This window comes from Heterocephalus glaber, unplaced genomic scaffold (assembly GCF_053883595.1).
Source record: "Heterocephalus glaber isolate CG9 unplaced genomic scaffold, H.glaber_assembly_v1.0 deba00001645, whole genome shotgun sequence".
Taxonomy (NCBI): Eukaryota; Metazoa; Chordata; class Mammalia; order Rodentia; family Bathyergidae; genus Heterocephalus; species Heterocephalus glaber.
The window spans coordinates 44,788-58,626 of record NW_028258398.1 but is presented as its reverse complement, the minus strand read 5'-3'; the positions used below and the strand labels follow the sequence as shown (position 1 = coordinate 58,626).

General features: G+C 50.1%; 1 protein-coding gene across 2 annotated transcripts; it reads right to left on the bottom strand.

Moving 5' to 3' along the window:
- Positions 1-651: 651 nt before the first annotated feature.
- Positions 652-13,499, bottom strand: LOC101711079 (sperm motility kinase 2B-like). Of its 2 annotated transcripts, none has more exons than XR_015445732.1 (2): positions 13,316-13,499; positions 652-815 (listed from the first exon to the last, which is right to left on the bottom strand). XR_015445732.1 is itself a non-coding variant. In XM_004875167.4 (2 exons), exons 1-2 carry the CDS (start codon positions 2,593-2,595, stop codon positions 803-805), a joined length of 1,503 nt encoding a protein of 500 aa, XP_004875224.3. In that variant the 5' UTR covers positions 2,596-2,766; the 3' UTR covers positions 673-802. The 2 variants fall into 2 exon arrangements, 1 of the variants encoding a protein (XP_004875224.3); XM_004875167.4 differs by lacking the exon at positions 13,316-13,499 and adding an exon at positions 1,106-2,766 and having other exon boundaries at positions 673-815.
- Between the last annotated feature and the right edge of the window lie 340 nt (positions 13,500-13,839).

Below are 13,839 nucleotides of genomic sequence, written 5' to 3'. Positions count from 1 at the left end.
GACTATTTGTTGCTCTTCCACCACCAAGGTTGTGAAAGAGTAAAAAATATGTGTTGTTTCAATCTTACCGATAATGGTCCAAAGATCAAAAAAAGGTAAAACAATTAGAAGATCTGGCTCAAAGAGTACATGATGAGGATGGCGGGGACTTGTTCAAATGGTTAACTTCGTGGTTGCCCAACCTACAATGGTTAAAACAACTTTTTCTTGTCATCATAGTTGTGTGTACATGCTTATTATTATCATGTTGTTGTATACAATGGATGCCTACATTTGTGCGTAAGATTACTTAAGTTCCAAAAAATCAGTGAGGAATGTGGGACTGCATAACCTTTGTTTCTTTTCTCCAGCCTCACTGTGATTAAATGTGAGTTAATGGATAAAGATGCTTGTTAGTTTTGGGACACTGGATAAAATCTGTAACAGACCTAAAGTCCCAAAGTAAACTACTCAACTCCTTGTTTGCCCAGAACTGATGTTCCGGACACCACAATCTATAGAACAAGCTGCAAATGTCTGCTGACCATCAATACATGACAGTCGACCACTAACCTTTGTCCCTTTTCTTCAATTCTGTATGTTAACTTCCCCCTCAACACCCTATAAGAACAGCCTCGGACTCTAAGCTATTTTGCTTTGGGAGTGCCATCTGGCCAGACTAATAAAGGTCTGTTTTATTTTTCAACTTGTCCAGTGTGTTCCTTCCCAGGTGTTCTTCACTGCACTCAGCTCCTTGGAGTGTTGGTAAGGCCCTCGGTCTTATACCCCATGAGCAGGATCGCCACATCTACGGAGTCACTTCTCAAGGATCTGTACTAAAAATGCAAGGAGATGTGTGAAATGGACACATAGCAGACATGTGGAAACATCAGATGCTGTTGTTGGCTGCGGTCACCCCCACCCTCCTCTGCAGTAGACCCCACAGCAAGTCTGCCTGTCCATCTGAGACTCTTCCCTATGACCATGACTCCTCCATCCCTCTGCCTTCCTCTCCTCCCTGACAATTGAAAAGACATTATCAGGACACAGCCCACTCCTCACAGGAAGCTCTTGAACCTCCCTCCCTCCTTGAGGGTTGTCTGGGTCTCTGCTGGATACTACTTACATTGGGGCCACCTTGTTTTGGTGGCGCCCTGAGGGTGGCAGGCAGCCGCAGCACAGGGCTGTCAGGTAGTCTCTGCTGCTCCTCTTCAGAGCCTTCCAGCATTGCCTCCCTCTGCTGCTAGGGGTGGAGGTGGGGCTGGAGGTAGAGCAGGAAGCCCCAGGGCCAGGCTGGCAGAACACCCTGGGCACGGCAGGGCTAGGCTGGCAGGACATGCCAGGAGTTGGGGTCCTGGGGATGGGAATGGGTGGCTGGGAGCCTCCACCACCCTGCCTTCCTGTGGGCTTCACCCCAGGAAATAAGAGGCCCATGCAGGTGACAAGTGCGCTGGCACTCCTCCGGGGGATGTGAGATGAGGGTGCAGGAGCTGTTGAGGGTGATGCTATTTCCTGTTCAGGGGCATCCTCATTCTCAGGTGCACACACAGGCCTCACGCATATCCTTAAGGGCACCCCCTGGAGTGCCAGCCTCTGCAACAGCAGGAATGTGGCCATCTCGTTGTTGTACGCCTTTCTATTCACTGAGTGAAGGACCTTCGGCGGGTCAAATCCCATCCTGTCCATCAGGTGGAGGATATGAGTTTTTACAGGGATAGGGAGCTCAGGAGGACTGAGGGGTGGGACACCTTGGAGCCACTCGTGCTGCAGCACCTCCTGCACTGTGGGCCGCATCCTGGGGTTGGAGTGCAGGAGGTTCCGGATGAGATCTTGTGCATCCCGGGAGATGGACTGGGGACAAGAGTACCTCCCAGATAGCATAGTTCGGACCATCTCTATTTTAGCCCCATTAAACGGGAGCTGCCCCGTGAGGATTTCATATAATAAAACTCCAAGGGACCAAACATCCAGGGGAGGGCCTTCATACCTCCTATGCAAGAACCGCTCTGGGGCACAGTATTTCTCAGTGCCATAAGCCATGGCCACCTCCTGCCCAGGGAGGAACCGGCATCCCGCCCCAAAGTCACAGATTTTGGCGTGACCTTTGGAATCTATGAGAACATTTTGGGGTTTGAGGTCCCCGTGTACAATTCCCTGGGCATGACAATAATCCACGGCTCCCATGATATCCCGAAATATCCCTCGGGCCTCCTCCTCCGGCAGCCTGTGGTTTTCAGTCCTGAGGATCCGTTGCTGCAGGTTTCCCCCCGTCACATACTCTAGGACCAGGTATACTTCGTTCTTGGTTTTGATGACCTCCAGTAGCTGTACAAGGTTAGGGTGCTCAAGGTCCTGCAGGATCTCTACCTCCGATGTAATGCAGGCTGCTGGCACCTTTGCCTTCTCTAACTCCTTCACAGCGACCAGCATCCCTGTGCCCCAGTGTTTGGCCAGGAAGATCCTACCAAAGCCGCCTTTGTCAAAGCGGGCCAGCACCTCACAGTTTTCCTGGCGGCTGTGACTGCTGGAGCTGGTGGTCAGGCCCAGCACCTCATAGTTTTCCTGGAGGCTGACTGCTGGACATGTCGGTGAAGTCCAGCCAAGATGTTCCCTCATGACACTACCCACCCTGTAGATCTCGATGGAAACAGAAGCTCCACTCTCCACACCACCAACCCGATCACCAAATCACCACCAACACTCGCCGTCCAACTCCTAGGTCACCCACAAGCGATCCACCTGAGCCTCGGCCTTATATAGCTAACAACTGTGACCTCACACTGGGTTCTGTGAGGTAGCAGAACCAATGGGCCCAGGCAGATCTGGCCACACGCCCTAGGGCCACCTCACTCTTGCCCACAAGGACCCTTTGTTTGTCATTAAAAAGGTTACACAGTCCTTGCTTGTGTGGGTTATAGAGATCGACACGTAAGTTTTGAAAAATGAAAATCTGTAGGATGCTCCAAAATCCTTTTCCTTTCTGCTCTGAGAATCTGTGATACCTTTTGTTTTTAGCGATCTCATGATGTCTACGCTCAACATATCCAATTCCTTTTTCTTTAAATTCTTACTGGTCTCAGAGTGATGCTACAATTTCATTGCCATTAGAATAATGTAGTGTTCTGTTTATGAAACCTGTCGAGGCACATTAATGCCTATGAAGCTGACAGGAAGATACCTATCATAATCACTTCCCCCCAAAGACAAGAGCGAGAGACTGGGATGCAGGGTCAAAAGCTGATTCCAGCCAGCTTCTGCACAGAGCAGCATGTCACAGGGTGCATGAGGCTCAGGTCAAACCAAGGTTTCCTTTGACTCCCAGTGTGAATGGTGTCACCCACAGGTGCTTTGGGGGAAAGTGGTCACCTCAGGACAGCTGGGAAGCAAAGAGAAAGAAAGCGGGGGCTGGGGTCCCATTGTCTCCCCCAAGGACGTGCCCCCATTGACCTGCTTCCCCTAGCTAGGCTCCACCTCCTAAAGGCTCCCCCACCTCCCATCAGCTGGGATTTTACCAAGCTTTGGCCACCTGGGGCCCTTTGGGATCCAAATTTGGGTTGGCAGGCCGGGGAGATTTGGCTAGGGAGGGACATTAGGTGGGTTGGGGGCACAAACCCCAGGGATCACAGGCAGTCTTGGGGAGCTAACAGGCAGAAAGGAGCAGTGTCTCTTCTCAGCCCCCTCTGAACCTCCAAACACCCCAGGGGCTGGTCAGAAAGCGATTTCCAGCTCTCAGGGCACCATACCCCCCACCCCACCCCCCGAGCGCCAAGGAGCAGAGCCCCCCACCCCGCACCAAGGGAGTGAGCCACTTGGGCTCCAGCAGCACCCCCCCACCACAGCTGTGCCATTACTTGGATCCACACTGCAGAGTTGCAGAGGTCATAAAGAACATTGTTTTGAGCTCCAGAAGATAGAGCAGAAGTGAACATCAGAGAGGGCCTCTCTGAGGCTCCTTGATGAAAATTAAGGCCCACTGGAAAAGTGAGTCCGAAAGAATATCCCTGCAATATGGGCACACCAGACCACCTTAGTTGGGGGAGCAGTGGTGTGGACCAGAGCAGTGTGACTGCAAGCAGATCCCAGCCAGGGCTCCGCCCCGCCCCCATAGGCTGGGGCACACTGGCCCAAGCCAAGCGCACCTGGAAAAGACCTGCACAGGTGCACAAGCAACAGCCAGAGGCTCGCCCTAATACCACTGATATGTGCATGAGACCCTAGCCAGAAGCTTGCTCACACAACAGGAACTGGGGTACAAAGCCCCCAGCCAAAGGCCCTCCCAGACAACAGGTACATAGGGGCCTTAGCCAGAGGCACACCTAGATACCACCCCAAGTGTACACAGGCCCCAGCCAGAAGCCCACCCAGATAACAGGTCAGCTCAGAGATCCAGAAGGCCGCCACTGAACCCAGGAATTAGTGTGCTGGTGGGCAGCCAGGAAAAGGCAGCTCAGTGGCTTGCTGAGAATTGAAAACCACTGGGTGAGCAAAAAGTTGCCTCAACAAGGGCACAGCAGGCTGCATCTGTTGAAATGAGAAGACTCGTAAATAAGTCTCAAAACCAGACTTCCAGATCACCTAAGGCAACCCCAAAGGGCAACAAGATGGAACAATCTGATACTCAACCACCTGGACTCCCTGAACTGGCAACAAAAGAGAATCTGGAAGAAAAAAAAAGAGAGAGAGAGAGAGAGAGAGATTTCCAGGCCAGACCCCTGCAACTGTGATTCAGACAACTTGGGGTGCCTAGCAGTGCACACTGAAGGGGTTCTGGTTTAGGGCTGCATGGCGTGTTGCTAGGCCGTAGCAGTTACCTCTAGAATCCTGGCTGGCCCTCTGGCCCATGGGCTGCTGGTAGCCTATTGTCTGTTCCCACAGGCATCGAGGGCCACGGATGGCACAGTAGCCTGGCAGCAGAACACTGGGCACATTGCCCCTCAGTGGCAACTGTGAGTCACTGAGCCTGTCACGGGGCTGGCTGGGGACTTGGTCTCAGTCTCTAGCCTGGGCCTATCTTTGTGCAGGGACCCCTGCCCACCAGGGCTCTCCTGGCTCCTCAGCACCTCTGACCTTCTGCCAACACAGCACTGATGGCCGAGGGGTGTGTCTGTGTTCCCTAGAGGCTTGGGCAGGGGGACCCTGGGGACAGGGCAGGCCATGCAGACAGGACACTGAGCCCCAACAAGCTGTGAAGAGTCTTTAAAACAGAGTGGAGTGGCCGCTGGGCCAGGACTGTGGGACTGCATAACTCTGTAATCATAAAACTCCCCTAGCCCCAACTGTGATTGAATGTGAGTAAATAGATAAAGATGCTTGTTAGTTCTGGGACACTAGATAAGATCTGTATCAGCCATAAGGTCCCAAAGTAAATTATTCAACTCTTTGTTCGAAAACTGATGTTCCAGGACACCACTATCTATAGAACAATCTACAAAACATCTGCTGACCATCAGTACATATCAGGCTAACTAACATACAAATGTAAGACCACCAACCTTTGTTCCCTCTTCTGTAAATTTCACCTGTTAACTTCCCTGCAACCCCCTATAAAAAGAGCGTTGGACTCTGGCCTTGCTGCCTCTCTCAGCTACTGTGCTTTGAGAGTGCCCTTGCTGCCTCTCTCAGCTACTTTGCTTTGAGAGTGCCGTCTGGCCAGACTAAGGTCTGTTTTACTTTCCAACTTGTCCGCAGTCAGTTCCTCGGAGCATTTGGTAGGGCCCTTGGTCTTACATTTTGGAGGCACCGCTGGGATCCCTGAGGAGCGTTTGGTAAGGCCCCTGGTCTTACAATGGTAAATTCCAGCCCAGCCTGGGCTACACAGGGAGTTCAAGGCAAGACTGTACCACAGAGCAAGACTCTGTCTCAAAACAAACAGGCCAGGCACAGTGGAATGAGCCTGTAATAGCAGCATTCAAGAGGCTGATGCAGGATTACCATGAGTTCGAGGCCAATCTGGGCTACTTAGTGAGTTCAAGGGCAGCCTGAACTACATGGTGAGAACTTGGCTCAAAAAAACCAAACCAAACTAAAAATCAAAAAACAAACACAGAAAGAGTGATGGGGTCTTGCTCTGTTGTCCAGGTTGGCCTCAAACTCCTGTGCTCAAGCGATCCTCCTACCTCAGCCTTCTGAGCAGCTGGAACTACGGGTATGTGTCACTCCACAAGCCACCAGCAACTCTGGGTCAGTTATCATCCAAGCCAAGTGGCACATACAATAGGTGCCTAAGGATGGTTTGTGTTTTGTTTTGCAGTGCTAGGGATTGACCCGGGTCCTGTGCTAGGCAAGTGCTCTACCTTCTGAGCTATGTTTCCAGCCCACTAGTGATGCTTCTGAACAAGAAATCAAGGTCACCCCAGTGGCCAGGTGTGGCGATGCACACCTGTAATCCCAGCACTCAAGAGGCTGAGGTAGGTGGATTGCCAGGAGTTTGAGGCCAGCCTGGGCTACATAATGAGTTCCAGGACAGCCTAAACTGCATAGTGAGACCCTGTCTCAAAAAATTGAAAAACTTCATTTTTAAACTATTTCTTTCCTTTGAGATAGGGTCCCACTGTGTAGTCAAGGCTGGTCCTGAACTCAATATGTAGCCCAGGCTGACCTCGAACTCACAGCAATCCTCCTGCCTCAGCCTCCTGAGTGCTGGGATTACAGGCGTGTAACACCCCAGGCAGCAAATTTTTAAAAAAGAAAAATTTAAACCCAGAAAGCTAGGTGTGAAGACAGTCTGTCCCTCCACAGCCATATGTCCTTTAGCAGTGGACACAGCCTTCCAGAGGGTCAGTTTTTGTGAAGTAAACAGCACAAAGATATTTCCCTGGCTTTTTCTCTGGGTAAGGTAGGGATAAAGTACATGCAGAGTCCTGTCCCCTCTGAGTCCCTGAGAAACACCAGCACTTGCATCACGACCTCCTTGCTCCAAATGGTCACAACTATTACAACCACCTCAACTATTACAATCCCAGCACTCCTGAGTGTGCATCACCACACCTGCCCACTGGGTGACTGATTTCTTGTTTAGAGAAACAAGTGGGCTGGGGACATAGCTCAAAGGTAGAGCACTTGTCTAGCACTGACACAGGGTGGGGTTATATTCATTACCTGTTTCCTTTTTGAGTCAGGGTCCTAGAATGTAGTTTAGGGAGGTCTTGAACTCACTATGTAGCCCAGGGCCTTGAACTCACAGTGATCCTCCTCTTCTCCTCCCTCAGCCCCCAGAGGGCTGGGATTGCAGGCGTGTGCCACCATGCCCAGCCCACATTTACTATTTTATCCTAAAGAAAAAAAAGTCTGAGATATTTATTGCTAGGGATGGAACCCAGGACTTCTCACACGCTAGGCAAGTGCTCTACCACTGAGCCACATCCCAGTCCTAATTTTTACTCATAGCTTCCACTGCATGGGCTCTGTTTCCCATGCTGTGTTTTCCACATGTTACACAACAGTGGTGTTCAGTAAGTTGAGTGGCTTCTAAAGTGGGTATGAGCCTGGAATCTCATTTTATGAGACTGGAAACTGCGCCGAAAGCTAGAGTGGTCCTGAGTCTCCCTGTTACATCCAGGGGCACCTAGGTTAGGCCCTGGGTCACTCATGGACAGCCAGACAAGAGGGCTTCGGGCATCTTCACGCTCCGCTGCTGCAAAACTAGACGTAAAAAGAGAGAGTTGGTGCCCCCCTAGTGGGCACAAGGGGACATCGCAGGGAAGGACAGGGAAATTCTCAGTATACGCCTAAATTCTTTTCCCTCCGGAAGGGAATAGGAGGTAGTTTAAAATAATCTACACTAATTTTTAACGCTACATTTTTATAGAGATGCTCATAGATCTAGATGCAGTTATAAGAAGTAATGCGGAGAGATCTTGGTACCCTTTGCTCAGTTTCCTCTGATGACAACATCTTTCAAAACTAGAGTATGTACTGGGGGGGAGATGGCTCATCCAGCACTCCTGAGGTCTCGGGTTTGACTGCCAGTGCTGAAGGGAACAGAAAGGTCTAATTCTTTCTTTGGGGGGTTTCTTTGAGATAAGGTTTCACTATGTAGTCCAGGCTGGCCTCAAACTCATAGTGATCCTCCTGCCTCAGCCTCTGAGTGCTGGGACCACATGCCCTGTGCCCTTTCTTCCTTTCTTTTTTCTTTTTTTGGAGACAAGGTCTTGCTGTGTAACCCAGGCTGGCCTTGAACTCATGGAAATCCTCCTGCCTCAGCCTCCCGAGTGCTGGGGTTGCAGGCATGCACCACCACACCTGGCCATCTTTTTCTTTCTTTCTTAAAGAAAAGTCTAATTTCATGTTTTAATTCCAATGAACATGTCAATAACTCTCCCCCCTGGCATCTCCTTTCTATTTTTTTTTCTCTGCAGTGTTGGGGTGAACCCAGGACCTCCTGTGTGACAGGCAAGCATTCTACCACTGAGCTGCATCTCCAGCCCTGAATTCCACTTTTCTGTTCCCTGTACTGGGGATGAACCCAGGGCCTTTGCATTGAGCTGTATCCCCAGCCCTTTTAAAAATTTTTATTTTCAGATGTGATCTCACTAAATCCCTAATGCTAAAGTTGCCCGGGCTGGGTTTAAACTCGGGGTCTTGCCTCAGCCTCCCAGAGTGCTGGGGTTACAGGCATGTGCACCACGCCCAGCTTGAACTATACTTTTATTTTTATTTATTTATTTACACCCTCCCACACACACATGGGATCAAACTTAGGATCCTGCACCTTTGAGGCAGGCGTTGCACTACTGAGCTAAATCCCTGGTGGGTTGAACTCTATTTTGAAATGGACACATGTGACCAAAGGGTCCCAGGACTGTCACCAGATGAGATACGGTGCTGCTCCCCTTGCTGTAATTCTGTGGTGTCTCCTGGAGTTTCTATACCTGGGGCCCACCAGGCCCCCAGCCCCTCTGCTTGTTGAAAGTACGATTATAAGGGAACTGGGAAGGGTGGAGAGAGACCCTTCTGGGCAGATACAAGGCCCAGCACAGCGATTATAGAAACAGCACAGGAGGCTAGGAAATCTGGAGGTGTTTTCTCAGGGCTCCACCTGCACGGGGGCACCTGCATCACAGGCACCAGGAGGCCTCTCCTCTGGGGCTGAGCCACCCACAGGGCTCAGACTGGCCGGCTCTGGCAGTGGGGACAGCTGATGCCCAGGAAAAAAATCAGTTCTCAGGAGACAGCCTTGAAGGCAGGGCCAACCAGGGGCTCAGTGTGGGGCTTACAGAAGCAGAAGCAAAAAGGCTGAGACAAAATGGGAGAGGCTGTGAGGAAGGAAGACTATAGTTGGGAAAGATGTTCAATAACATCAAATGCCAAGGAGACCAAGGAAGAACAAAGCATCCCTGAATGTCCCAATACAGGCGCTGTGAACTGGCCCAGTGCTACTCAGCAGACATGGGGACCCGGGGGTGCAGCCTCCCAGGAAGGGGTGGGGGACAGAGCAGCCACATGGATGTGATTAGTGGCCACAACAGGAGACCTCTATCTGTGTGTGTTCCACGGAGCAGAAAAAGAGCCGAGTATTTGAGAAAGGGCTCTTCCCTAAGACTGCAGCCAAAGACAGACGAGGACATTGACAGAAAGGACCACGGTCATGTTCCCAGCCCGGGGTCAGGGCCGAGGCTTGGAAGGACAGCAGCAGTGGGCCAAAGCAGGCTTCACTGGGCTGGAGGAAAAGAGCCCACCACGGGGGTCTCGAGCTAGAGCCAGCTCTCTCCTGGGAAACTGGGGGCACACCTGTGATCCCAGCAATTGGGAGACTGAGGCAGGAGGATCGACACAAGTCAGAGGTCAGCCTATGAGTTTAAGACCAGCCTGCACTCCAAAGCGAGACCCTGTCTCAAAAAAGAAAAAAAAAGAAAAGAAAACAAAAGAATTGGCTGAAGCTCATCTCAAAAACCAAAAGCTCTAGACCGTGGCGCGGTCACTTGCTCGGGACAACCCTAGATGTCCACACGCAAGGCCTCTCTGGGTGCAGACACCCACTCCTCGTGTTCTGTTCTGGAGACTGAACCTAGGGCCTCTGCAGTGAGCTACACTCCCAGCTCCTCTTTCATTCTGGGACAGGGTCTTGCCGACTCAGCTGCAGAGGCTAGGCTTCAATTTAAGGTCTTCCTGCCTCAGCCTCCCAGACTGTGGGGATGATAAGCATGTGCAACCAGGCCTGGCTTAGCTGCCTGCTCTTCCAATCCAATGTTACAGACCCGGAAACGAGACTGACAGACTGGGGATCCAGAGCACTTGGGTAGCTATACAAGGTCCTGGGTTCGTTTCCCAACACATCAATAAGTAAACAGGAATTTTAAAAAGGACTGCTTTTAAATATGGCTGATTTGTGTTTTGTTTTGTTTTCTGAGACAGGGTCTCGCTATGTAGTTCAGGTGGCCTGGAACTCATGGGGATCCTCCTGCCTCTCCCAAGTGCTGGGATTATAGACCGATGAGTCAGGCAGGGATATTAGAGGTGGTCAGATAGGCCAGGCCCTATCTGAAACACCACAGCTGCACCGGAGGGAGACATATCGGTTGGAAACTGGGCCTCAGGATAAAGACAAGCTGACCCAACCTGCACACTTGGTCAAAGAGCAAGCACTGGGCCTAGTGAAGCCGAGACAGACATCGGCCACCCCGGTGGGTGACCAGAGACCTCTGGACCCAGCACTTCCTAGGAGAATCTTTGTCTTTCCATCCACACTTGTCACGTGACTTGTCTCCCTATTGGACACCATTGGCTAAGCGACTGCACTTGTAACCTTATTGGATGGTCAGGGCTGTGGCCCACATTGTACCCTCTGTAAAGTGGGGTCCCCGGATATCCACTCAGGACCCCTCCTGCCCCTCAGGAGCCTTCCTATCATTAAATATCTTCTTACTTTAAAACAAAAACAAAAAACTAGAGTATGGGGCTAGGGATTTAGCTCAGTGGTTTCACAGCCTGCTGTGCAAGCACAAGGACCCGAGTTCGATCCCCAGTACCAAAAAACAAAACAAAAAAACTAGAGTATGTAGAGCATGGGAAAAGAATGGAAAGTCCAGGAATAACCCAGACATTGATGGACAATTGATTTCAACAAGAACAACACACAAGGGCCAGGGATGTAACTCAGTAGTTTCACTGCCTGCTGCGCAGGTGCAAGGACCTGAGTTCAAACCCAAGTAACAAAAAAAAAAAAAAAAAAAAAGAATGACACACAGTTCAATGCAGAAAGGAATAACCTTTTCTTTTTGGGGGGGAATAATCTTTTCAACAAATAGTGCAAGGACAGCTGAAGTTGGACCCCTACCTCACACTATATAAAAACCCCAAAGCAAAATAAGAGCTAAAAAGCATAAATCTCTCAGAAGACAACATAAGGTAAAACTTAATGACCTTGACTAAAGCAGTGATTTCTTAGGTATGACACCAAAAGCCCAAGCAACAAAAGACAAAACAGACAAATGGAATTTCATCAAAATTAAAAGCATTTGTACTTCTGAGGACACTATCCAGAAAGTGAAGCATGTGGGTAAACACACACACACACACACACACACACACACGCATACCGGGCGTGGTGGCACATGCCGGTAATCCCAGCTATTCGGGAGGCTGAGACAGGAGAATCACAATTCCAGGCCAGCCTGACTCCATAGCAAGTTCAAAGCCAGGCTAGACTACATAGTGAGACACTATCTCAAGAAACTCAAACCTGAACTAAACAAAAAAACTTGTATATGAACATTTACAGCAACATTATTCACAAAGAGCCCCAAAATGGAAATAACGCTATGTCCATCAATGGATAAACTATGATGTAGCCATAAAATGGAATATTATTCAGTTGTAAAAATGAAATATAGAGTCATGCTACAGCAGTAGATGGATCTTTTTCCCTCAGTACTGGGGACTGAACTCAGGGCCTTTGTGCTGAGGGACATCTCCAACCCTTTTCCTTTCATTTTTTTTTTCAGGGTTTGGGTGCTTTAATGATTGGATAAAAGTGTCAGGATTATAATGGAAAAAAATAAAGGAGGTTTCAGTCCTCGTTTCTACCCTGTCACAGCCCAAAGGGGACTGGCACCATTAGAGACCATGGCCACAAAGTGAGGAAGGGCTCTGAAGGGGCTAGCTGGAGGACTGGAGGGACTTCCACTCCTGGCAGTACATCCTTTCATTTTTTAATGTAGAGATAGGGTCTCATTAAGTTGCTAAGTTGCCTGGCTGGGCTCAAACTTGCAATCCTCCTGGCTCAGCTTCCCAGAGTGCTGGGGTCACAGTCATGGCCCACCACGCCTAGCTTTTTCTTGCCCTTTCTGTAACCTGTGTTTCTACAAAGGACATAGGAATTATAATGAAGAATGCATACTGCATTTAAAAATAATAAAACCCTTATAATTATTGGGTAGGCCATATTCAGAGCCAGAGCAACAGCCCACTATTCTCATGGTCAGAAGTATGGAGTAAAAATTGCTCTTGGTAGTCTTACAGAATTAATAGAATCCTATAAAAGGATATTTTGACCCAACACAATCATCTGTATGTCATCATCTTAACACAATTCAAACATTCAGTGTTCTTTTTCTTTTTGGTACCAGGGATCAAACTTGGGTCCTTGAGCTTGTGCAGCAGGTGGCAAAACCACTGAGCTAAATTCCCCTCCGCTTTTTTTTTGATAGCCTCCTGCTAGGTAGGCCAGCCTGGCCTTGACCTCACTATGTAGCCCACATTGGCCTGGAATTCAGGGCAATCCTCCTGCCTCAGCCTCCTGAGTGCTGGTATTACAAGGATGTGCCACCACTCCCTGCCTAACATCCCTTTATTTATTTATTTATTTATTTATTGGTACTGGGGATTGAACTCGGGTCCTTGTGCTTGCAGAGCAGGCGGGGGAACTACTGAGCTAAATCCCCAGCCCCTAACATCCCTTTTAAAGGGTCTGGAATATTTAGTCCGATGTCTATGCCATAATTTTCTTAATTATACCCTTTCGATGGACATTTAGGGTTTTTCCAACCACCTTGCTGCCAATCTTGGCAGCCGCAATTCTGTTTCATTCTGTTGAATAATTTCCTTCTTCTGAGGTGTGGGGTTATGGATGATCGGTTTTGGTCATTTCTGGCTCTTGACAAGTTCCCGCTGGGACAAGATCCACTCGCTCCCAGCCTCAGGCTCTATCAAGCCAGACCCCTAAAGGCTGTCGCTCCTCCGTCGCGGCTGTCACCTGGGATCCCCGATCCAGCCCCGCCTCTGCACACCTAGCTCACCAGTTTTGCCAGTTGTCCCCTCCCCAGGCAAGCTAGTGTTTGCGCATCGCAGTGCCAGGCTATCCCGACTCGGCCCCGCCGTCGCCCTGCGCCGCGCTTACCTCAGCCTCAGCAGTCCCGCGTGGGTCCCCAGGTGGAGAACCCGGGGCGACGCGTTATTGCCCCGTGGCCGCCGGCTCGCCCCGACGCGAGGCTGATCCTTTCCTTCAGGAAGCTTCTTGGACATTAATAAATAGGAAGCATGTGCACCAGGAGCAGGTGTGACAGAGGCTGGGCAGAAACGAATTAGTACAGCAGTGCACTGCATTCGTTCACTCACTGAGCAACTATTACAAGCCAACATTACCCACGGCAGAGAACAAAAGACAGCGGAAGCAAGAAAGTAAAAACATAGGGTGTTGATGGTGACCCAAGCTTGGAACGAAAATCAGGCCGAGGAAAGGGACTGAAAGTGAGGCGCTGCCAGGAAGGCCTCCTGGATAAGTGACAGTAACGACAGGTGACATTATCTGAGTGTCCAATGTGGGTCAGGGGACTGTGTCCCTCACGTTGGAGAGCCCTTGCATCAGGAGTGCATGAGAAGTGGAGATGAGTCTCAGGTCACTGCGGGGTCCGAGCCGCGGAA